Source organism: Salvia miltiorrhiza, chromosome 7 (genome assembly GCF_028751815.1).
Source record: "Salvia miltiorrhiza cultivar Shanhuang (shh) chromosome 7, IMPLAD_Smil_shh, whole genome shotgun sequence".
In the NCBI taxonomy this organism is placed as follows: domain Eukaryota; kingdom Viridiplantae; phylum Streptophyta; class Magnoliopsida; order Lamiales; family Lamiaceae; genus Salvia; species Salvia miltiorrhiza.
The window spans coordinates 9,479,107-9,503,755 of NC_080393.1; the positions used below are offsets into that span (position 1 = coordinate 9,479,107).

Below are 24,649 nucleotides of genomic sequence, written 5' to 3' on the forward strand. Positions count from 1 at the left end.
ATTATTTAAACATATTTAATTTTAATGTTCGTCGTGCATCGCACGAATGAAAATTCTAGTACAAAAATACGTTTCACTTAATTACGTAGTAAAGGTTCGTAGTTGAGATGATACACATTATTTCATTTCGATTCTTTTATGTATTCATATAAAATATGTCAATATAGAGAATGTTAATAAACTTTATAGTACTATTTGAGGTGCAATTTATAGTCACAATATAAATTATTTTTAACAAAAAATAACTTAATATTGAAAATTATTTTGGACTATTATATCTCTAAAGCATTATTTATATGCATATCCACCCAAATTATTCAAATCTTACGTATAATATTCAAGCTTGGGTTATCGAAGAAAAAAAATAAAAATATATATAATATTCAAACTTGGACAAAAGGCCTTTTTTTTTTGAGATAACATGGACAAAAAGCTAAACATTTGATTTAGAATATTATAATTATAATTGGGATATTCATCATGGTCTTTTTACAATGACTTGTCAAGACTTGTTAGCTAAGCTAGTAGTACAACATATTTGCGAAGAATTTTTTTTAAAACTCGATAGATGATGCTCATACGCTGATCCCAACCGTTCATCCTACTTGGTCACACTTATCAACGGCCATGATTGTATTGGATTACTCAGCATTGACCTTAAATCATGCTTCAACGCGACGACACCGTTTAAATTTAATTTCCATTTATAAATAACCACATTCAACTAAATTAAGCAAATAAAATAAAGTGAAATAGAAAAAGAAAAGAACGAGAAATTCACCTTCATCTCTTCGATAGAAATTTTAACACTCTTTTGCTCTGTTGTTGTAGGAGTGGAAAACCCCCATTCTCTCTCTACATTTTGCATACCAATACGCGCACTTTATATCTCTTGATCGCAGCATTCGAGTACATATTGCTCGGTGGATCTTTGCCGTAAGATCGATAGGGTTTCCCAGCTGCGGAACTTAGTATAGAAAATGGTGAGTCATTTTGCTTCTCTGTTTCTGCTGATTGATTTTGCGCATGCGGCTGGGTATCAGATCTGGAATTTCTTCGGAGTTTGGGTCAATTTCGTGTTTCTGACATGCGTGGGACATTCTGCATTCTGATTGCTTTAAATTTTTATGTCGGATTTGTGATTTGTTTGGATTGGTTGCGGCTTGTTTGAGATCTGAAGCTGCTATTATTGTTTGCTAACTCGAGCTTTCTGATTGCTTGTTTTGGTGTTGGATTGTCTGGTGGTGTGCTTGCAGCCGCTCAGACTAGAAATCAAGGTATTCAAGTTTACATTGAGAATTTCTTTTTAATTTTTGGGGATGAGTAATTTGCCGATGCTGATAATCTGATGTATTCTATCAGAGGAAGCTTGCGCAAAGATCAGAAAGAGTAAAATCTGTGGATCTACATCCAACAGAGCCATGGTACGCAAGCTCTTGCAACCAAGTTTCAATTAAGTTTCTGTGTTGTTTTGTTTATTAGTGTACCTCTAAGCTGTGATCGGCTCCTTCTCTTTGGTTGGCGTGCTTGTATATATATTTGCATGCCTTACTGAGATATGGGAGAACGAGCACAGTTTAGATGTTTGTTTCCTTGGTTAAAGTTTCTTATTGCTTCTATGATTTGTGGTACGTCCTCAGGATATTGGCGAGCCTGTATTCGGGGACTGTTTGCATCTGGAATTATCAGACCCAGGTATGCAAAACACTTTTGCATTTGCAATTTCTATCCTATGGAAGATTGATAAGTTTATCATATCGAACACATGGACATTTCTTAGATGTTTGTGTAATTCTGTATAGTTTATCTTTTCGATGTTGGAATGCTAGAAGGACTACCTGATGATGGCAATGTCATTTTGTTCAGTGATGAAAATGCAGCTAATCTTTTATATCGAGAAATAAAAATCCTCTGAATTGGAGTTGTTTTTATGTTTAAAGTTTTCTTCTGATAAGAAACTAGAAATTTTGTTTACGGAAGAGGACGCCTTTTCACAAAGGGTTCAGTGATTCCCAAAAAAGTGATGACAGCGTAGCTAAAGATACAACTCCAAAATATGTAACATCTGAAACAAAATCATCCTTGGAATTCTTTATGATCTGAGAGCCACCAAGCAAGTCCTAACTTTATTCTTTCCCATATTACCACCTCAATGAATTCTTCTTGTTCCTCAAAGATCTGCTTGCTCATTTCCAGCCATGATGATCAATGGGGCTGGAAGAATAATCCCATAACACTTTACCCCTTTTGCATATGAAACTACCTAGACTAGACAAACAAATCTTTGACTGAATGTGACAATAAAACACTCTATGGCGTAATGTAAGGGAGAAAAGGGCTGTGTAGAAAGACATGAGTTAGGTATTCAGATTGATTCCTACATAAGACACACCGGTTTGGGGAAAGAAGAATTTTTATATGCGTTTGTAGCCCCTCATATGCAAGTAACTTTCCCAAGACCAATAAATATAAAGACCTGAACTTTTCTAGACACAGGAGTCTTTCTGATAGGTTTCGAGAAAGGGAATGGGGTAAGATTGAGTTGAAAAGGATTTGCCTGAGAACTTTACAGGTGGATCCTTGAACCACCTTCTAACATCTTCCTGGTGCCCTAATCTATTAGTAGAACTTCTTTCATTGCCTTGGCCAGGAGCACAATTTTTGCAAAGTCTTTGCAGTTAGAAAGAAGTGCAATTACCAAGAAAGACTTTTTTTAACTTGCTCCCTACTATGCAGAATGATGACATGTGCCAAATATAATGTTTATGCTGATTTGAATAGAAAATTGATGTCTTATTGCTTTCTGATGACTTGCTATCTCAAGTTATCCTCTCTGTTGTTGAACATTTTTACTCTTAATGTCACTCTGAAGCTTGACTTCTGTTGCTGCAGACAATGGTTAAATCTTTTGAGGTTACTGAACTACCAGGTGCACAATTTGAATTTTTTCTGTTTTTATAAAGAAAGGTTTAAATGGCTTTTTGTGTTGGTAAGAATCCTTTTAATGCTAATTCCTGAAAAACCTTGCAGTTAGATCTGCTAAGTTTATAGCACGAAAGCAGTGGGTGGTTGCTGGTGCTGATGATATGTTCATTCGTGTCTACAATTACAATACAATGGATAAGGTTAAAGTATTTGAGGCCCACACAGATTATATCAGGTGTGTGGCTGTTCATCCCACTCTCCCCTATGTGTTGTCATCCTCAGATGACATGCTCATAAAGCTCTGGGACTGGGAAAAGGGGTGGGCATGCACTCAAATATTTGAGGGTCACTCCCACTATGTGATGCAAGTCACTTTTAATCCTAAAGATACCAATACTTTTGCCAGTGCATCACTTGATCGCACAATTAAGGTAGGAAATGGTTGTTTCTAAGTCAATTTATTTCCAAGGTTTTTAATTAACTTCTTGTGATATCTATTAGTCCGTTTTCTCTTTGTAGATTTGGAACCTTGGCTCCCCTGATCCAAATTTTACCCTTGATGCTCACCTGAAAGGAGTCAACTGTGTTGATTATTTTACTGGTGGTGATAAACCTTATTTAATCACTGGCTCTGATGATCACACCGCTAAGGTTCTACTTTGTTTGCCTTTCTACTTTTGGTGTCATGAGATTGTATGCGGATTATCTAAATTATCTGGAGAACTAAACAGGTTTGGGATTATCAGACAAAGAGCTGTGTCCAGACACTAGAAGGCCACACACATAATGTTTCTGCAGTTTGTTTCCACCCTGAACTTCCCATTATAATAACAGGGTCTGAGGACGGTACAGTTCGCATATGGCATTCAACCACTTATAGGTGAGCTTTATGCTTGTAGATGGCTTGGTAGCTGGGTTACACTAATTGATTTTTTTTCAAATCATGCTTTGCCAAGCATCCAAATAACATTTCATTACGGCAAACACCATATTATCAATTATTTTCGCCTTTTAATTTTCTCATGCTAAATTTTAGCTTTTGTTCATTTCATCTACGAATTTCCAATTGGTAGGCTTGATTGCTGAAGTGTAAATTTCCTGTTGTGTTGTTAACTTGTTATTATACATTACATTCTGGGTCTCAAATCAGGTTTTTTTCTTCCTGAAATTGTATTCTAACTTTCTGATATGTTTTTTGGTTAATCTTCATTCTGTTGTATTTCCTTTCTATGCTGTCAATGTTGAGATTGATGAACCCATTGAATATGCATACCAAATAATTCACTGACATTCTAAGTCGCCCTTACTCCTCCCAAATGAGGGGTGTGTGTGTGTGTGTGTGCATGTATATATACAGATTTATCTGTAATAAGTTATGTTTACAGTGTTTTCTACATAAGATTTTGGATGTACATTGATTTATGTCTCACAAGTCATTTCATTATTTTGCAGACTTGAAAACACATTGAATTATGGTCTTGAAAGAGTTTGGGCAGTTAGTTACTTGAGAGGATCAAGACGGTAAGCTATTTGCACAGTTTATTTCAGGTGCTTGTTTGGGCTTCTTATATTTATCTAGGTTTTAGTGCCGACAGTTCGTGTACATCCTCATAGGGTTTACCATTGTAGGTGTCTGTTATGTCTTGCTGCAGAATTGTATTCTGACTTCTGAGTAATGTTCGTCTTTTCTGAGAGAAGACCCTGTAGTCAAACTTTGCAACCCGATGTCTGTCTCAGTGTCTAAGAAGTTGATTATACCCTTGATATTGGCCTGACTTGAGGTCTTTCACTTGATCAGGGGAAATTCGAAAAATATTAGATATTCTCACTCGATAATTGAACAATTACTGTATGCATTTATCTTTCATTTGGATGGTGCACCTGAATTTGATGGGTTTAATTTGCAGGGTTGTAATTGGCTATGATGAAGGAACCATAATGGTAAAGCTTGGTCGAGAGGTACCTGTTGCAAGCATGGACAACAGTGGGAAAATCATATGGTCTAAGCATAATGAAATCCAGACAGTCAACATTAAGAGTGTTGGGGCCGATTATGATGTATGTCACTTCTTGGCTAATAAGATAGTTCTGGAGCCAGTTTATTATCTGAAATTACCTTATATTTCTGTCTCAGGTTGCTGATGGAGAGAGATTGCCTTTAGCTGTGAAGGAATTGGGTACCTGTGACCTTTATCCACAGGTTATTGTCCCTAATCTACAAGCAAATTCATGTCTTCTAGTTTTATATTTCTGGAGTATTCTGCTGTGTCGTCCACTTCGTTGATTTTATATCAAATAAAAAATATCTATATTCATTTTGGAGCCATGTTGCTAGTTATTTGGCATAATGCTGGTGATCAATCATGCAAGTCTTAACTTCTATGTCATGGGCATGCATGCCTTTATTATCGAGATGGTAATCTCAATCTTGTATTGAGACTGTCTCTAACCTATGCTTGCTGTTCATGGAGTTCCTGGACCATGTCAGACTCTTAGTTAAGAAATATCTGGAGTTCATTTCCTTTATCTCTCTTGCTTGATAATTGAAAGGAAAGAGATGTCTCTTTTTGTCTTTTTGTTAGTATTCTCTTGAATAATTTGTTTTTCATATTCTTCATTACTGTTTAGCTTAGTTGACTTTGTATTAACATTCATATCCATATACTTTTGACAGAGTTTGAAGCACAATCCTAATGGTAGGTTTGTTGTTGTATGTGGGGATGGTGAGTACATCATATACACAGCTTTGGCGTGGAGAAACAAATCCTTTGGCTCAGCTTTGGAATTTGTTTGGTCAACGGAAGGAGAATATGCTGTTAGGGAAAGCACATCAAGGATTAAGATCTACACTAAAAATTTCCAGGTTGGTTTTGACCTTTAATACTGTTCCTTTTTTCCTTCCTTTTTGGGTCATTATCCCATGTAATTAAAATTAAATCAGAACAAATGATTGCTGCTTTTTCTCTAGCCTGAGATCATCCAGTTTATTTCCTCCTTCATTTAGTACCAGGGTGATTTCGTGCATAATTTCTTAGTTTAGTTGTATCATGTATGATGTGCTTGCACATTTGTCTGTTCCTGGAAATTTATTATACCTCAGTAGGTTGTAATTTATCGGTTCATATAATAGTTGGAATGATGTTTCTTTCAGGAGAAGAAAAGTATCCGCCCTACATTTTCGGCTGAGCACATATATGGTGGCAATTTGCTGGCAATGTGCTCGAATGATTTTATTTGTTTCTATGATTGGGCGGAATGTAGGTTGATACGGCGAATTGATGTCAACGTTAAGGTGAGGAAGTTAAATCCCTAAGAGATTTATTAATCATGTTAATGTTGTCACCATATACATCATGTTCCATGTGGTTATCGATTCTTTTGGCAATCCATTTCAGAATCTTTACTGGGCTGACAGCGGTGATTTGGTGGCCATTGCTAGTGATACATCATTCTACATACTTAAGTATAATGTGAGCATATTATTCACCTTGATCTCCTTGTGAATTTGCGTCATAGTTGTTAGGAAATTTTTGGTGACTGGATCAACCTTATCTGTTGCAGCGGGATGTTGTTTCTGCTCATCTGGATAGTGGGAGATCAGTAGATGAACAAGGGGTGGAAGATGCTTTTGAGTCTCTGTATGACATTGATGAACGAGTACGGACTGGCCTCTGGGTTGGGGACTGTTTTATCTACAATAACTCTTCCTGGAGACTTAATTACTGTGTCGGTGGTGAGGTATGCTATAATGTTCCGTAGTTCTTATACTTAAAGTTTGAGAAGAAACACATCTTTATGTTAAGTCAATGTTTATATATGTGCTATCTAGGTGACAACAATGTTTCATCTAGACCGACCTATGTACCTGCTTGGGTATCTTGCTAATCAGAGTCGTGTTTTTCTCATTGACAAAGAGTTTAAGTGAGTTCTTTAATCAATGTTCTAGAAGCATCTGTTTTCATTTTCTTCTTTACATTTGTGCAAGTGCATATTTTCATTAAATTATTCTCTACAAAATTGATTCTTTTTCCTCTTCAAGTGAGGGAAGAGATCCTTATATCTTTGTCCTAGATTGCTCATATGTTCTATGAATCTTCTTTTCCAGTGTTATTGGATATACCTTGCTGCTCAGCTTGATTGAGTACAAAACTCTTGTGATGAGGGGTGATCTGCAGAGGGCAAATAAGGTCCTACCATCAATTCCAAAGGAGCATCATAACAGGTCTGTAACATCTTTAATGTTGTCACTTGCACTTGGAAACTATCTTATTTTACTTGATTCTCACTACCATTTTATGCATGATTGTCATAAAATCTTCGTGCTTAGGATATAAAGACAAGCAGTCAGCTAGTTAAAATAGTTTATTTACCTTATTAGCTATCATACCCACTGCTGTTCTATAGATGAGCTGTAAGCATACTTGCCTTATGAATAATGGACCAGAGTAAGATTCAAGAGTTCAATGATCAGCAGATTTTCTGATTTTAACTGATGTTGCAAAATATATCTAGGTCTTCTTCGACACTCGGGGTTTCATCTCTAGGGCAATAATGCTAATTAATATTTCTTATTCCATGGAAAAAACTCGGACAAGTGACAATTCTGAATATAGCATGAGAAACATTATTGAATATGTTGCTTCCACGTTTTCTTTTTCTTATCTTATTTGATACTATGCCATGCTTTCCTGGAACAGTAAACCATTTACTTCACGTTTTGATATTAATTGATTTTGTGGACAGTGTGGCCCATTTCTTGGAATCACGAGGGATGATAGAAGATGCACTTGAAGTTGCTACAGATCCCGACTACAGATTTGAGTTAGCCATACAGCTAGGCAGGCTAGAGATTGCAAAGGTAAGCTGTGGCGACTTGTTTGGTTAGCCTATCAAAATTAGATATTTGTGTGGAGCATATCTTTGTTTCAGGAGTTTCTTTTAAGGCTCTCATCCCTCACTTTTCGTACTGAAGTTGCTTCTTAGTTCTTACAAAATCATTTTCCTATTGTTCCTTACAGGAAATAGCAACAGAAGCACAGAGTGAGGCTAAATGGAAACAATTGGGTGAATTAGCCATGTCTACTGGAATGGTATTCTCTTGATATCATGCTTTGAGCTGAAACTGATTAAATTTACTTTTCAAAGACTATAGGATGAGCTGATTTTGAAACTATGACATGGTTCTCTTACACAGAACAAAGTTATACTACCTGTTCCTCTATCTAAACATATGGATTTTGGTTTTGATTTTTTCGAAATAATGTATGTCAATTTCTCTTACAATTTTATCACATTGATATGCTTGTAAATTTTTATGTTGCTTCTGTTTTGCATTTCAGTTGGGAATGGCAGAAGAGTGTTTGAAGCAAGCTAATGACCTGAGTGGTTTATTGCTACTCTATTCATCTTTAGGCAATGCTGCAGGAATTAGTGAACTTGCCTCTCTTGCAAAAGAGCATGGTAAAAACAATGTTGCATTCCTTTGTTTGTTTATGTTGGGTAAATTGGAGGACTGCCTACAACTGTTGGTAGAGAGGTATGCCATTTTGCTAAATTTGTCTGGTTAATACCATTTACTTAAATTGTTCAATAGTAATTCAAGATATCTTTGCAGCGATCGGATACCAGAAGCTGCATTGATGGCTCGGTCTTACCTTCCAAGTAAGGTGTCAGAAATAGTTGCTCTTTGGAGAAAGGATCTCAACAAGGTAATGGCTTATGTTATTTCTGTGTTCTAGTTTTTGGGATTCAGATAATAGATGGATGTTTTTCTGAGCCGAATAGGAGGAATTAATATCTTGAGGTTGTTGACATGGATTTTTGGTTTGAATATGAAGATTAATCAAAAAGCTGCAGAATCACTCGCTGACCCTGAAGAATATCCAAATTTGTTTGAGGATTGGCAAGTCGCACTTGCTGTTGAAGCTAAAGCTGCTGAGACAAGGTACGTATTCAGTTTGTAATTTCCTGCCAGGCCCTGGATGTGGCTTCTGTTGTGGGGTCTGTCTTTTCTTTCTTCAAGTTCTAAGATGTCATGAAGTTCTGTTATGCTAGTAGTTAACAGTTACACATTTTTTAAATTTGCATTTGCAGAGGTAATTTTCCTCCAGCAGCTGAATACATGCAACATGCTGATAGATCAACAGCAAGTCTTCTAGAAACTTTCAGAAACATGAGAATAGAAGAAGATGAGCACCTAGAAAATGGAGGCTTGGATTATGAGGTAGAGGTTAATTTCTACTTTGTGCTGGACTCTTCCCTTTTATTTGTTAAATTACTTATTTTTATATGATAAGGGGATTTACCTGTGTCTGATATCTGCCTAAGCTTTTGGAGGAGATTTCTCATATACATCTGTAATATGAGTTTCTGCATGACATTGAAAACAGAACTTGCCGAAGTTTTAATTAACATTTAGACTATGTAGTATGCACATCTTTCTCCCACAATGTAAAATTCCAAATGATAGATTCTTGCATGGTCATTGGTGCTGAGTGCTCATTATTCTTTGTTTCTCGAATTTGTTTAGGATGGAGAACCAAATGGTGAATTGTCACAGGAGCCAGATGACACACAAGTAGAGGGACATGATGAGAGTCAAGAAGAGGCTGTTGTGGTGGATGCTGACTCTGCAGATGGCGCTGTACTTGTCAACGGAAATGAGGAGGAGGAAGAGTGGGGTATGAATGATGAAGGGAAACCGTCAGCCTAAAAGCCTTTGGTTGGACCGGTGTGAAATTCGTAGTTTTGTTTCTGATGATTATTTGATATTCTTTTAGCTGCTTGGTGACTTTCATTTATTGTAATTTTTGTACTTTATGTTATTAGTCCTATTGTATTCATCTATGGTGTGCTGCATCTGTTTCATCTACCTCTAGAATTTTTGGAGTTAAGCTAAATTGATACTTTAGGAACTATTGATCTCTAGGAAAATTTTTGACATGTAATTAGGTCGGGACAAAATTCTTTTCCTGATGTATGATATATAAGTTTAATACTCTCACGCATTCTGTGTGTGAATTTTTTTTGGAGATGAAGTGAAACATAAAGAAAAATTACCATGATCCGTAGGATAATCCTGTTACATTTATAATATTAATTGGATTCTCATATCTCATAGTTTTCTGCCCTATCATTCCATTAAGTAACAGTTATTAACTCAATATCGATTAAACCATATTCTCTCTATCTCTTGCTGAATTGGCAGTGCTCAGTCAACGTGACTGAGTTCAGTGAAGGCTATATTTCTCTTGGCAAGAAATGAAGTGTTTATTTTGTCAATCAATTGTTACGTCATGGTTGTTAGTGGTTACTTTTTCCTGTTCCTCGCACCAAATATGAGGATCTGTATGTGTCTTAATAGCTGCTGCTAAAAGCATTTTGATGCACATTCATCAAATGCTGCCAACATGCTTAAATTTCTGCTCTAAAATGTAGTTTTAAAAATTTCTATGATCCTATAGGCTCACACTCTATTCTATTTGCCTTGCATAACTTAGAAACTCATTCAACCAAGGGATTGTTGAGCCTTAGGCCTCAGCTAAAACTCATACGTCCTCTTATGCTATTCTCAAATATGTAGTTTATGTTCTTTATTTTCAACTTAATAGTTGCCTTGTTTATTTGCGTTCTTACACTGAAAGAGAGCTCAGTTTGCCAACCAATTAAAACCTCGAAAACTGTGTGTTTCCCTTTTCAGATTGATTGATTTATTAAGATATGCTAAAGGGTTGCCTGAATGGGCGATGACGTGTCTTCCTGAGAGCTTTCGCTTATTAGTTTTAGTTGCGGCATAGGCTTTTTCATTTAACTTCTTTGCTATGCTACAAAATACACGCACTCAAAAATGTTATGTTTGATTCATTCATGTTAGTTCGAATTGGACCAATGCCCACTTCGAAAAATTATATAATTCTGACCAAACAATCGTAATAGGATCGATTGGAATATTAAAGTGGAAGAGAAGTGATCAGAAAAAAAATATTGAAACGTGCATCGGGGAGAGCAGATAGCCAACCTTTTTTTTTAATAATCTATCAAAGTATTCATATCGCATTTTTTAATTTAATTTTTTATTTTTACTGGATTACGAATTTCTCAAAAGTAAAATTTTCAATCCAGTTGAACAGCAAAGATCAAAATTATACTTAAAACTTATTTAAATTATGAGTTGAGAAAGTAAAAAAAAATTAATAACTTTGGTATAAAGAAATAAATCTCAGAGATGAAATATTGTTTTTTTAAAATGTAAACAAATAGTACAAAATGTTTTTTCGCACTTAATAATTTGAACTTTTTTAGCAAAGAAAATGTAATCAAACAAGACCGTTTACGGTTTATTCATGCGAAGACTGCAGAGGGAAACTAAATCCACAATTAGAAATTGGGACACGATATTAAGACAAAAAAAGAAAATGGAAAAGAATAAAAAAAAAAAAAAAGAATAAAAGGGGGATGCACTAACCCATTGTAGCCCCTTCTCTCTCTCGCGCTCTCAGTCTCTCTCTTGAATGCACGCATTGGGCTAGGGTTTTAGCAGATCCGAAAAACATTCGACAGCCAAAACGTCAAGTTTTAATTGAGAGCATAGCCAAGCCCTTGTCCGAGGTATGCATTTCTAATTTATCTGCTCTGCCGTTTGCATCTATGCGGTTCCATTTCATTTTTCTTTATCAATTTCGTGGTGGCTTAGCTCTTGTTTTATCCAATTCTTTTATATCGATTGGGAACGGAAATGGCTTCGATTTTGCTAAGTTAGGTTTTTCTCTTATTGTGTTGGAGTGTATTAATTGCGCGCGCGTGGTCTGACACCTCGATTAAACTCAAAGATGGCGGAAAACTGAATATGATGTTCCGATGTAGTCCGTCTGTGTGTGTTTCGATTATCCTTTTCTTTGCTTTTTTCTTTTTTGTTGAATTCAAGACATCGAGTTACTTTAGTATTTTCGTATTGGGAAAAGCGGAAACGAAAAGATATCTCAGTTACAGTAGTATCTTCTTAAGCAGGAAATACTAGGAAATAAAATTCTCGTTCACAGCTCTGATTGATGCTGAAATGAACCGATGGGATTTTGATTCAATGGTCAGGAATCTATGGAGAGATTTCTCTGAAATTGTTTTTGGTTCATTTAATTCAATCTGTCTTTTCCTATGCATTCCCTTGACTTTCCTCGGGAATAATTGGGGGTGTACAGTGTGCTGGTCTGTTGTGGTTTTTGCCATGTTTTCCTCCTTGAGTGTCCGACTATATTCTGGTTATGCAATAAAGGGGTTTTCTGAAATTTCGAATTATGTAAAGAGTCTGTTGTGTGTAATTGTATATATGGGTTTTGATATCTCTACTGATTTGTATCCTTTTGAGTTTAGTTGCATTTTATCATAATTTTTTATGTTTGCATATTGCATTTTACATTTATGACGAGCCGTGCCAAATGCCAACTTGCATCCCAATCCCGTAGCCTCTTTTGTAGAGAAAAGATGGGTTGCACACACACACAAAAATATTAAAGTGTCTGGAATTAGAGCATGTAGATACAGGGGATAATACTGTAGCAAATATGGATGGTTAGACATCATATGGTTTTATGTGTATTACCAAATCAAATATAACTTCTCTAATTGATATAATTTTTCTGCAGGGGTTTTGGGAAAAATTTATAGAAATCCTTGTTATCCTTAGTTGAATTCATTTCCATATAACTCACTCTATTATTTGTCATCTATTTTTCTTGGTTTCTTGGTACGAGCAGGTCCTATGAGGTATAGGATTTGTGGGTTTTAGCTTAAGATATTTTTGGATTGCATGTGCGTATACATTGACTTTCTCCCCACTCTCTCTCTCTCATAATGCACACACCCACACACATGCAGCCAGGAGTCAGGAGACTGAGGACACAGTGTTCTGATGTCCTCCATAGAGGTGTCTTACCTCTATTACATCCATTTGATACATATGGGCTTCTCTTCAAAATTGCGTGGAAAAAGAGTGCCACCTCCCCTGCCTTAGTGGAAATTTTATTATCCTCATCTGGAACATACAACATGGTTTCTAGCAGTCATCTTCTTAATAGCAATGTTTGATTTACAATGCTTTTGGTTGAGAGAATAATAACTAACATATAACTTGAAAGATAATAAATAAATTATAAATTAGTAGTAATGTCTGGTATTCTCATTTTGCGAGTCTACTCTTCTTGTAGTTGGAAGAGCTCGTCATATTATTGAAATGTGATTTAAAACAAGCATGTGCACCAGATTAAACGTGTGCTTGTATAGTTTGCTTAGATTTTGGTATGGTTTCATGCAGGGGCTGCTGTGTTCCAGTGGACTGAATAAAAACCAAACACTACTCTGGTTTTTGCCTTTTTACTACCAATGGGGGATGCAGAAAACCTTCAACCATCTAAAAAGAGAGCTGCTGGAGTCCAACTATCTCGTGATAACCCTGGTCTGGATGACGATGAACCGGAACAAGAGGCAGGAACTTTTAAGAAAGCAAGTGATGATGTTTTGGCCAAAAGAAGAATAGTGAAAGTACGTCGCCCTCAGATGTCAACTCCAGCTGCCCCACCTCCATCTGCTTCTAATCCTTTTGCTGCCATCCAGTTGGTACCGCTTACTTCATCTGCTCCTTCACAGGTAGAGGCACACAGTGGTCAGAGTAAGGAAACTGAGCAAATTGATGAGAGTAAATCTGAAAATAAGGTTGACGAACCATCAAGAGACGAATCTATCAAGGAGGAAAAGTCTGATGTCAATGATGACAACACTAAGCAATCTGAAAATAAGGTTGATGACTCAAATGCTCAACCAGATGATAATGTTGTTGTACAAGAGAAGGATAACTCTGTGGTAGAAGAAGTTGTGGTAAGTGGGAACGGCGGGGATGAGGCGACAATTCCTACAGAAGCTGATACTGTTGAGACACAAACAGGGAAGGATGAAAAAGATAATGGAGATGACAAGGAGAAAGAGAATGAGGCAACTGCAGAAAAGAATGAAGAAGCTGTCCCATTTAGCTCATTTCGACAACTATCAAGTAACCAAAATGCTTTCTCTGGTCTTACTGGAACAGGGTTTTCTAGTACCCTCATTCTCATTTGGATCGATCAATAAAGATGGTACTGCCCCAAAGAGTGACAGTACTACAACCTTTAGTTTTGGTGTTTCTAATAATGGAAGCTCTTCTATTTTTGGGAGCTCTGGGGCAAGTAGCATCAGTAAGAGTGAGGGCAACAAATTTCCTCCCATGCAGGAGGTTCCTATTCAAACTGGAGAGGAGAATGAGAATGCTGTTTTCACTGCTGATTCTATTCTTTTTGAATATATTGACGGATCTTGGAAGGAACGGGGGAAGGGGGAACTGAAGGTCAACGTTTCCACAACAGGGACAGGAAAAGGCAGACTTGTTATGAGGGCCCGAGGAAATTATCGTCTAATTCTCAATGCTAGTCTTTTTCCAGACATGAAGCTTACAAATATGGACAAGAAAGGCATCACTTTTGCCTGCGTGAACAGCGCTGGTGAGGGGAAAGACGCTCTTTCAACATTTGCCTTGAAATTCAAGGATCCTTCCATAGTTGAAGATTTTCGAGCAGAAGTCACCAAGCACAAATCTACTGCCCCAGTTGCACTGAGAACCCCAGAAAATTCTCCCAAGGCTGATGAATGATGAGCATCTTTTTCTCTACTTGTCGAAAATTTGTGAAATGCCTACCTCCTCCAATTTCGCGTCTGTTGTGCTAGGAGACATGTAAAATGGGAGTTTGTGTTCGTTTATGCGTCGTTAGTCTGTGATAGACCTTGAGAAGTATCTTGTTTTTGGGTCAATGTACCTGGCTGGGCTCACTGATTATGCTATATGTTAATTCTTGAGACTTGAAAGTGAGATTTTCCCACAGTTTATTGAACTCCTTTAAATGATGACATAACGTTTAGTACCACTCTTTGTGATTCTTTGCATGGCAACCTTTGTCCTAAATTTAGACACATTAGGAAATTGCTGTTGCATTTCGAACATCAGAATTCGATATTCCTGTACATGTAATTTTCCCTAGTTGTTTTAAAATTTGATTATAGATCTACTACTTACAGTCATTTTAGTGTTGGATTGTGTTGAATTTTGAAATATTTACTCCCGTGACCATCTGATGTCATATTATGTTATTATAGGAGTATTTATTCATCTGAAAAATGTTTCATTTATTATCAGCATCTTGCTCACGGGCCACTTACAATATTACAAAAATGTTAATAAACAAATAGCAGACCATTCTCATTACTAATACTAGTCATAGATCACAGATTTGAAGACTTGGATTTTTCTTTGGTGATATAAACTAAACACAACAAAACAAGAACAAGACAATTCCGAAAGGTTGAGATGATAATTCTTCTTTCAAATTGGGGTTTACACAAAGATATCATAGTCCAATTGACTGCAATTTTCCAACTAATTTGATCTGATGAAATCATGGAATAATTAGTTTTCAAGGTACAAATCATGAGAGGAAATTCTTGTAATTAAGGTAATGATGAGTAGCTCTTGGTGCACTTGTTGGAGCAGGACCCCACACAGCTATCCACTTTGTCACCATCTGAAAAAAAGAAAAAACGACCATCAAAATAAGAGAGAGAGAGAGGAAGAAGAAGAAGAAGAAGGGTTATTAATTACTGGGCGTGCGTTTGGAGCTGAACGTAGAGCACATGGAGAAGGCGCAGCCGAGTTTGCAGAAGCCGAGGTTATCGGAATCTTCACGAAGATCGTTCTGGATTTCTTGGAAGATGCAATCCTTCAAGCAGTGTGTGGTGCAGGAACAAAGGGTTTGAGAAGGTTCAATCATGCAGAAAATGAAGCATTTGGTGTAGCAGTCTTTGAAAGTAGCTGAGGATTTTCCACTTAGCATTCCCACACCTAAAACTAGCATACCAATTGCTCTCATCACTTTCCTCACATCCATCTCTAAACTTCTTCTTTTCAACATAATCTTTCCCTATCAGCTGATGAGGATCTTATATAGCAACACAACACTCACACACACATTTGAAATGAATAGTTATATTATATGCATCTTATGGCAGTCATGTGAGTGGCCAGTAACCCATTTATGGGATGCCCACTTATAATTAAGTTAAGTTGTTCGAGCTAATTTCGTATCACACTTTTCAAATGGTGGTTAAAATACCACTTTATATATTAAAATATTTATATTACACATATATATGTAATGTATAAGTGAATTGAGCAGACAGTGGAGATGAGATGAGTACTTCTTCTGTTTTTGTTTTTGTTTTTTTGGTAATTTAACAGTTAAATTTAAAGGCCACGTCAATGTTGACTCGAATCCAAGATCTTTGATTTCATACATTAACCACTTTATTACTAGGTCAATATATACACACAATATAATTAAGTACCATTTTTCTATATATATATTAACAAGTCAATTTAAATATTACGCCATGATGAATTCAAATTCGGAAACGAAGTTGACATTACGAAACAAAATAAATACTCCATCGATATCGTATATAGTTAGAGAGTAGCAAGTAGAAGAAATGATGAGTTGTGGTTGTCAAAATTGAAAAGCAATTTATTCCGTGAATCGCTGAAACTAATGATTCAGTTTGTCTCAGAGAAAAAGTAATTAAAATATGGTCCAAGTTGGATTTATATACTCCCTCCGTCCACGAAATGAGTACCCATTTGTGGACGGCACGAGTTTTAAGAAATGTATGGAGTATAGTGTGAATAGTTTAAGGGTCCCACTTTTTTGAGTGTATTAATTAAAGAGATGTGTGGGGTACACTTGCCAAAAAGGGAAATGGGTACTCATTTCGTGGACGGACGAAAAAGGAAATATGGGTACTCATTTCGTGGACGGAGGGAGTATAAGAGAAGTGCTGATATGTATATTATGCACATATATATTTGGGTCACAAGTTCAATGCGACATGTGATTGTTATTTGTCGTCTAACAATACATATAAGTAATTGTCACATATTTAGAATTGTCCAAGTCTCTACGTATACTCTTTTTTAGTCCCTTCACTACTGCTGCCAAATATTATATTCATGAAAATCTACTATTTAAAATATCTATTTAATTACGAGCTCTTTTTAAGTTTTGGAATATTTATAAAGCCTCATTTTTGTTTAAGGCTGTTGTTTGCACATTATTTTGTCGCATCCATTCGCTTTTTATTCTCACGGGTCTTCTCAACTTCAAATCGTGTTTGTGAAATTTAGGACATTAAAGTTTCACGAAAATATGGGTGTCATCGTTTCATCAATTTATTATATGAAAACACAGTTTGTGACAAAATTGTAATTAAAGAATCAATCAAATGGTATTTATAAACAATAATGCTATTTGGACAAAATTTATCCGGACAAAATACTTTATAAAATAAATTTATTTAAAAATTTTGGTTCAAAATAAAATAGAATTTTGCTAGTTTTATTGTTTTCTATATATTGTAATTTTTTTGTAATTTTTTAATAACCTTTTTAATTATTATTATTTTTAAAGTACATAAACTACAAATAAAATAACAAAAAATAAAAAAATTGTTAAAAAATTACGAAAAAATTACAATATAGAGAAAACAATAAAATTAACTAAATTCTTTTAAACTTGAATCAAAATTTATAAACAAATTGATTTTTTTAAAAAATTAACCTTCTTTTTGTCCGGACAAATTTTGTCCAAATAGCACTACTCATTTATAAAACTCAACAAATCCCATATACTTTCTCTCTCCTCTTTTTCAATCATACGCATTCTTCAATTTTCTATACTCTCTCTCATATTCCATTTTTCATATTTTGATGATTTTTTAAAAAAATCAAATTTTATTTATAAAAAATATTCTATATATATTTTAAATTAAAGATAAATGCAAGATTTTTGATTTGGTATCAAATAATTATTCAACTCTTTTATTAGTATTCTAATAAATTATAATAATATAATTTATTTTCCTACTTATCAATTGAAGTTTTTCTAATAAGATGACATAGGTAATGAGCTAACTTAGAAAAAATAATTTTATGCATGATTAGCTCATGTTTTGAAAATATATATTGTGATGTGAAAACTCTGTTTTTATTATTTATTCGTTTCTTTTAATTTGAATTATGTGTTTATTCTATAATTTTAGGGAAGAAAATAAAGTTTTCCATCAAATAGATGAAAAATTAAAAACGATACTTTTCAAAATTATAAAATAAAATTAAGGATCTTTACTGAGTAATTGATGTAGATTATTTTATTTTTTAAGAAAAAATAATTTATATTTACTTATATTCTAACTATATTTAATATTTATTTTTTATTTATTTGATACCTCATTTAATTTATTTATTTTTGATAAATTAACATGATTAAATAAAGAAATTTAAAGGCCGCACCACAGGGGGCTCGAACCTAAGACCTTCGGTTTTAGACATTAACCTCTAATCGCTTAACCGATACACATAGTACATCGTTTAATTTTGATGCAAAACTATGTTCGCCGTGCATCGCACGAGCGAATGTACTAGTTATATATAGAATGTAAGTAAGATTGATCACATCTAAACTCTAAATTCAATTGTATATTTAAATATTTTATTAATAATTAATTATAAATCTGTATAGTGTATAAAAAGAGAATTTTTCCCCCCTCCCTTTTTCTCTCTCCTTCTCCCACCAACTTTTCCACTATTTTTCTCTATCTTCTCCTACCTACTCTCTCTTATCTCAATTCTTTTCTACAAATAGTTAAATTTGATTTATGAAAAAAAAATTAATATTCATCTTAAATTTAAGTTCGTTACAATATCTTTAATATTATATAAAAATCATCAAAAATGAATTTAAAATATACATAGTATGGGACGACACAAATTTTAAGAAATCATGTAAAGTATAGTGTGAGTTGAGGAATTGTCCTATATTGATTGTGATGTTTAGTTGGAGAATTATTGCTATAAATGGGGTATGCATATTTTTATGGGATGGACGAAAAATGAAAACTATGCATATTTTTATGGGACGGAGGAAGTATTTTATTTTCTTCCGCTTATTTATTTTTTTACAATATTTTATTTATGTTTGTGTATGAAAATATTTATTTATTTATTATAATATATTTTATATTTTTTTATATTTTAATTTTATTTAATATATATTTTTATTTAAACATGTCGTTTAATTTAGACGTTCGTCGTGTGGATGACGAACTAGTATGCCCTTAGACATGAGTTTGATTCAAATCTTGATATGTATTATGATAAGATGATCTCATATAAAATTTCTATATAAAACTTTTGCCAGTCGATGCAATTTGATGATCGAAAGAGAATGCGGTTGAAAGACACAAGTTTGAATTTCATCCAATATTTTTTAAATTGAGATTCCGCACTATCATTATTTAATACTCCCTTAGTTTCATTAGGCTTGTTTCATTTTTTTGGAGCACAATTATTAAGGAGAATATAATTAGCGTAATAAAAAGGGTAAATATCATGAAAACTCCTGAACTATACCCATTTTATCAAAAATACCTTGAAACTTTCGAAATGTTCTCTAAACCCTCAAACTATCAGGTTTTTATCAAATATATCCCGCATTTATTTTTCGGTTACCAAAAGCGTGATGTGGCTCGCCGGATGCCACAATGTAATTTATATTCTATTTTTTTTAAATGACATAGAAAAAACGACTTCGTTTTGTACCATATTCTACCGTGTTTATCCCTAATTCTATGTTATTAGAATGAATTTCAAACACGATATGAGTCAATTTTAAATTTCAGAGTGAATTTTTTATAAATAATATGGTACGAAATGACGTCGTTTTTGCCATTGTATTTAAAAAAAACAGAATATAAATTACATTGTGGCATCCGGCGAGCCACATCACGTTTTTTGTGATCGGAAAATAAATGCGGGATATATTCGATAAAAATCTGATAGTTTGAGGATTTAGAGAACATTTTGAAAGTTTCAGGGTATTTTTGATAAAGCGGGTATACTTCAGGGGTTTTTGTGATATTTACCCTAATAAAAATGTGTAAATATGTGAAACCATATTGTTTATAGTGTAAAATTATTACCAAATATAGAAACAAGACAAGATTCATGGGACAACTAAAAAATTACAAGACAAGACTAATGGGACGTAGGGAGTACTATATTTTAATATGCATGTTATTTTAGGATTATGGTTTTTTGCTTTTTTTTAATAAATAAATAAATTTAAAGATTTTGTGTGGCAATATTTTTTCTTTTATCATTTTCTAAGATCAGTTAAGAAAGTAATGATAAAGTCAATGGTTGTTGAGTTGTGGAATGTGCACTTTGGATAGTGCTGCACTCTCTTTTATTTCATAGACATCTGTAACTATGTTTCTTATCTAATGGGTGATTTTTTTCCACTTGATTGTTTTTATCTATTAATTTTATCATAGAAAATGGGACTATATATATAATTGGCTATTTTTCGTGAGAATGATAATTGATATGAATAAGTCAATATATATGTAAAGTTAAATAAAGATTTGTAATTAATAACTATTTAAATTTAAGTTCGCATATTAGAGAAGATGAAAATTTCATCAATTAACTGAATTACGATTATTTATGCATTACAAATAATTTATTCAAATCTATATATTGACTTATTCGTCTCTCATTTTTCACGAAAAGACAATTAAAAAATAAATCGTAATATAAAGTCAATTCTCGTTATCGGTTAGTGCTTATATTGGTAGATAGCCACATGTAAATAAAAATAATGTAGCAATTAAAAACTTTTTAACGATAAATAATTTAACTGTCAACTTATATATATACTCAACCTTTTTTTTTGGGGGGGGGGTGCTTATATTGGTAGCTAGCCACATATAAATGAAAATAATGTAGCAATTAAAAACTTTTTAACGATAAATAATTTATCTGTCAACTTATATATATACTCAACCTTTTTTTGGGGAGGGGGAACGGTGAGATTTGAACTCTGGACCTCACTGTTCGTAAATCGTAGACATGTGTTCGCACCGCTTGGTGTTCCCTTGGAACACTAACCTTAAAAAATGAAAAAATCACGCAAGTTTTAGATCTTAATAAATTAAATTAAAAAAGGTAAACATTGTTGATCATAAAATAGCCGTACCTTTGCAAGTGACAATGCTGTGATAAAAATACATGCACAATTATTCAATCCTTCGTCACTAACTTATTTTTCATTTTATTCAATCAACTGTATACAATGTCTTGTAGTTTTCAATTATTGGCTCTATATTACACATTCATTAATTATGGTATCTAACAGTGCCAATAAAATAGAAAAACTATGCGTTATTTTTTGTAATGCTACAGTTGTCCGAACACATATCCACACATTCTTCAAAATATGGACCATCTGTAAAAAAATTAAATAATTAGAACACAATAAATTAAAAATACTTTCACACACCCCAAAAATAAAATTGATAATAAATTTTACCTGAGGCAAACATTTTGCATTTAGAATTCACACAGCCATCTGTGCATTGGTAATTCACATCCAACATTTGTAATTTAAAATGGCATTTGTTCAAGCATGCATTTATACATGAAGCCTTCTTTAGAAAGCCACATTTCAAGTTGCATTTCCATTTACATAACTGTGTCTTGCTTATATCTTCTTCTGCACCAACTCCTATTAGAAAAATCATTATCACCATAATCCCCACAAATTTGGAACTCATTTTGGTTTTCTTCTATATATGTCTATGTTTACTAATGTGTAAGTGAATTTGTCACTCTTTCTGTCTCTCTCATGGTATTTATATATACTTTTTTTTTCTTAGGTCAATATTCCAATGCAAAGGGTATAGAATATACCACTCAACGTTTCGTTAAAAAAGTTATAAATGTGTTTTGCTCAAAAAGTATTTTTTAAGATCTTAAGGCATACGGATTATGCAGTGGTATTGAATCTATTGATTATAATTTCTATTTATTGAATAGCCCGAATCAATGTCAACAAATGATTGAAGTAAATGGATTTAATGTACTTGCCCATAAAATAAATATAATTTTATTATTAATTTATTAGAACAATAAAGACATGCAATTCAGCTTAAAAGAAATAAACTAATGATTAACGAGGTAAAACCCAACAAAAGCCCTCTAACAATTTATGGTTAAAAAAAAAAAACAATTCATTTTAAGTCCAATATTAATACCACTGGATCCAATCTATACTTATTTATCCTTGTGGCCCAAATTAAACTCATACAATCATATATTCATATGTATTCCGGTGCCCACCCCAAAAAAAAATAAAAAAATATACAACTTCTCCCTCTATTACTATTTGATCGAATAATTCATTATTAACGAATAAATATAGGCATATTAAAATTAAAGTTTAATTACTTGTATAATTTTTTATATTATTGTGCAACTTTCAATCGACCTATATAGTTGAAACAAAGGGAGTACTAATATGAGAGTCTCATGGGTATTTATATGTCGTCGTGAACGATTTACGATTGTACAATTGAAGTTTTCCAAATATGAAAGTAATATGTTTATAGAAATACTAAATGGATGGTGAAAATATTAATTAATTAAACAGCAAATACATAGATATAATTCGTCAAAAACGAAAATAATAGAAGCCCAAGACTATTGAAATTACATGTCGTCTAATGTAATGCCATGGATTACATAAGGAATCACTTATTTAAGATAACAATATGGTTAATTAAGTATTCCCCATAACGTTGCAATACTCCCAAGCAAGCAGCCAAACATTCTTCAAACATTGCACTGTCGATCAGAAAATAAAATAAAATAAAATATTTGCACGTAATTGGAAAAAGATTTATAAAAAGAGAATGTTTATTTTCATAATAATACCTAGTTTTAGGTTAGGATTTGACGCAATTAACCATTTGTGCATTGAATATTGGTTTTGGCTTCTAATATTTGTTTGATATGACATTTCTTCAAGCATTGAATCACACATTGAGACCTCCTCTTTGAGATGCCACACTTAAAATCACATATGAATTCACATTTGAGCGAATCAAAATCTGCACCAACCCTTACTACAACAATAATCATCATTATCATAATAATCTCCACATAATTCGAACTCCTCGTGTCTATTATTGATCTTTACTAATTAATTCTCTCTCTCTCTCTCTCTCTCTCTCTCTCTCTCTCTCTCAGGGTTTATATATATAGAGACTTTTTTTTATTCATATATCTCAACTTAAATTTATTTACAGAATCGTAGCATTGGATAAACCATTTGGCATTTCGTGAAAGAGTTATAAATGTGTTACTAATACAAATTATGCAATTTATAAAATTATTATATTAACCTATTAAATAATGACCCGAATGAATATTAGAGAACTGAGGTCGCTTGATTTGTTTTTAATACTTGGGTTAAGTTTAGAGAACTAATTAGTTAATGTATTTATTTGGATTGACAATCTATAGGACACTACGAGTCATTTATATCTAAATGCAACTTTAGATTCTCGTACTTGTGATTAATTTTATTGATTTGTAGCCTTGTAGGTAAGTTTGAATTAATACATTAATCATTTGTAAAAATTCAATACAAAAGACATCGTGAAACAAAATGTAACTTTTTTCTTTATTGAATTCTTATTTCTTAAATACACATACATTTATTATTTATCTAATAGTTCCAATATCTCGAATTAAAGGAATAGTTAAGCGTTTATCATAACGCCGCAATCTTCTGAACACATCATATCCACGCACTCTTCGAACTTAAGATCATCTGTCAAAACAATAAATCAATATTATACAATAAATTAAGAGTAGTGCTATTTGGACAAAATTTGTCCGGATAAAAATAAGGTTAAAATTTTTTAAAAATCAATTTATTTATAAATTTTGATTCAAGTTTAAAAGGATTTAGTTAATTTTATTGTTTTCTCCATATTTTAATTTTTTCGTATTTTTTTAATAATTTTTTCTATTTTTTGTTATTTTATTTGTAGTTTGTGTACTTTAAAAATAATAATAATTAAAAAGGTTATTAAAAAATTTCAAAAAAGTTACAATATAAAGAAAACAATAAAATTAGTTAAATCCTATTTTATTTTGAACCAAAATTTTTAAATAAATTTATTTTATAAAGTATTTAACTATATTTTGTCCGGACAAATTTTGTCCAAATAGCATTATTGATAAATTAATTAAAAGAATCCATATAATAATAAAGAAGAAGAAGAAGATTTTATTCTATAACATTACCTGATGCAAAAATTTTGCACTTAGAATTGGCACATCCATTTGTACATTGGGAATCCATCTCTAACATTGATTTTATATGGCATTTCTTCAAGCATTCAATCACACATTTAGGATTCCTCGAAAAAAGAGAACATTTGAAATTACATTTTAGCGCACATAGATTAGAAGATTCAGCTGCGGCATCTCTTGCTAGAACAATCATTATCATTATTATCCCTACGTAAATTTTCCAACTCATTCTACTTTTCTCCATCTTTAGTTTTACTAATTTTTAAGTAATTTTGTCACACGTTATATTTCTTTCTCTCTGTGATGGGCTTTATATATAGGTTTTGACATCAACTTATATTATATCTCTGTCAAATTAATTTGTTTACCAACTTATATCTCATTTGTTTTGACGTAATAAAATATTCGAATAACTTGTATAAACTTCTGGACAACACTTTT

The 24,649-nt window shown here is 33.2% G+C and overlaps 3 protein-coding genes across 3 annotated transcripts; 2 read left to right on the forward strand and 1 right to left on the reverse strand.

Moving 5' to 3' along the window:
• Positions 1-733: 733 nt before the first annotated feature.
• LOC130992414 (coatomer subunit beta'-2) lies at positions 734-9,928 on the forward strand. The gene is made up of 24 exons (XM_057917039.1): positions 734-983; positions 1,257-1,277; positions 1,363-1,424; positions 1,641-1,695; positions 2,893-2,929; positions 3,031-3,356; positions 3,445-3,576; positions 3,657-3,805; positions 4,378-4,446; positions 4,833-4,983; positions 5,060-5,125; positions 5,600-5,788; positions 6,077-6,217; positions 6,321-6,395; positions 6,487-6,663; positions 6,755-6,846; positions 7,031-7,147; positions 7,669-7,783; positions 7,944-8,015; positions 8,265-8,461; positions 8,540-8,633; positions 8,763-8,869; positions 9,019-9,148; positions 9,455-9,928. Exons 1-24 carry the CDS (start codon positions 981-983, stop codon positions 9,635-9,637), a joined length of 2,760 nt encoding a protein of 919 aa, XP_057773022.1. The 5' UTR covers positions 734-980; the 3' UTR covers positions 9,638-9,928.
• A 1,447-nt stretch (positions 9,929-11,375) lies between these two features.
• LOC130992415 (nuclear pore complex protein NUP50A-like) lies at positions 11,376-14,867 on the forward strand. Its single transcript, XM_057917041.1, is given in 3 exon segments — positions 11,376-11,532; positions 13,232-14,010; positions 14,012-14,867. Coding segments are annotated over 2 exon segments (1,296 nt in total). The 5' UTR covers positions 11,376-11,532; positions 13,232-13,299; the 3' UTR covers positions 14,597-14,867.
• A 425-nt stretch (positions 14,868-15,292) lies between these two features.
• Positions 15,293-16,113, reverse strand: LOC130992416 (thionin-like protein 2). Its single transcript, XM_057917042.1, has 2 exons — positions 15,599-16,113; positions 15,293-15,521 (listed from the first exon to the last, which is right to left on the reverse strand). The coding sequence occupies exons 1-2, from the start codon at positions 15,906-15,908 to the stop codon at positions 15,448-15,450; spliced, it is 384 nt and encodes a 127-aa protein (XP_057773025.1). The 5' UTR covers positions 15,909-16,113; the 3' UTR covers positions 15,293-15,447.
• Between the last annotated feature and the right edge of the window lie 8,536 nt (positions 16,114-24,649).

What these genes read in the sequence shown, in the direction of transcription:
- LOC130992414 (XM_057917039.1), top strand. An exon ending in TCTGGAATTATCAGACCCAG is followed by an intron (nt 1,696 to 2,892) that starts GTATGCAAAACA and finishes CTGTTGCTGCAG; the next exon opens with ACAATGGTTAAATCTTTTGA. An exon ending in GCAGGCTAGAGATTGCAAAG is followed by an intron (nt 7,784 to 7,943) that starts GTAAGCTGTGGC and finishes TGTTCCTTACAG; the next exon opens with GAAATAGCAACAGAAGCACA.
- LOC130992416 (XM_057917042.1), bottom strand. Translation starts at nt 15,908, where the DNA reads ATGTTGAAAAGAAGAAGTTTAGAGATGGATGTGAGGAAAGTGATGAGA. An exon ending in CAGCTCCAAACGCACGCCCA is followed by an intron (nt 15,522 to 15,598) that starts GTAATTAATAAC and finishes TCTTTTTTTCAG; the next exon opens with ATGGTGACAAAGTGGATAGC.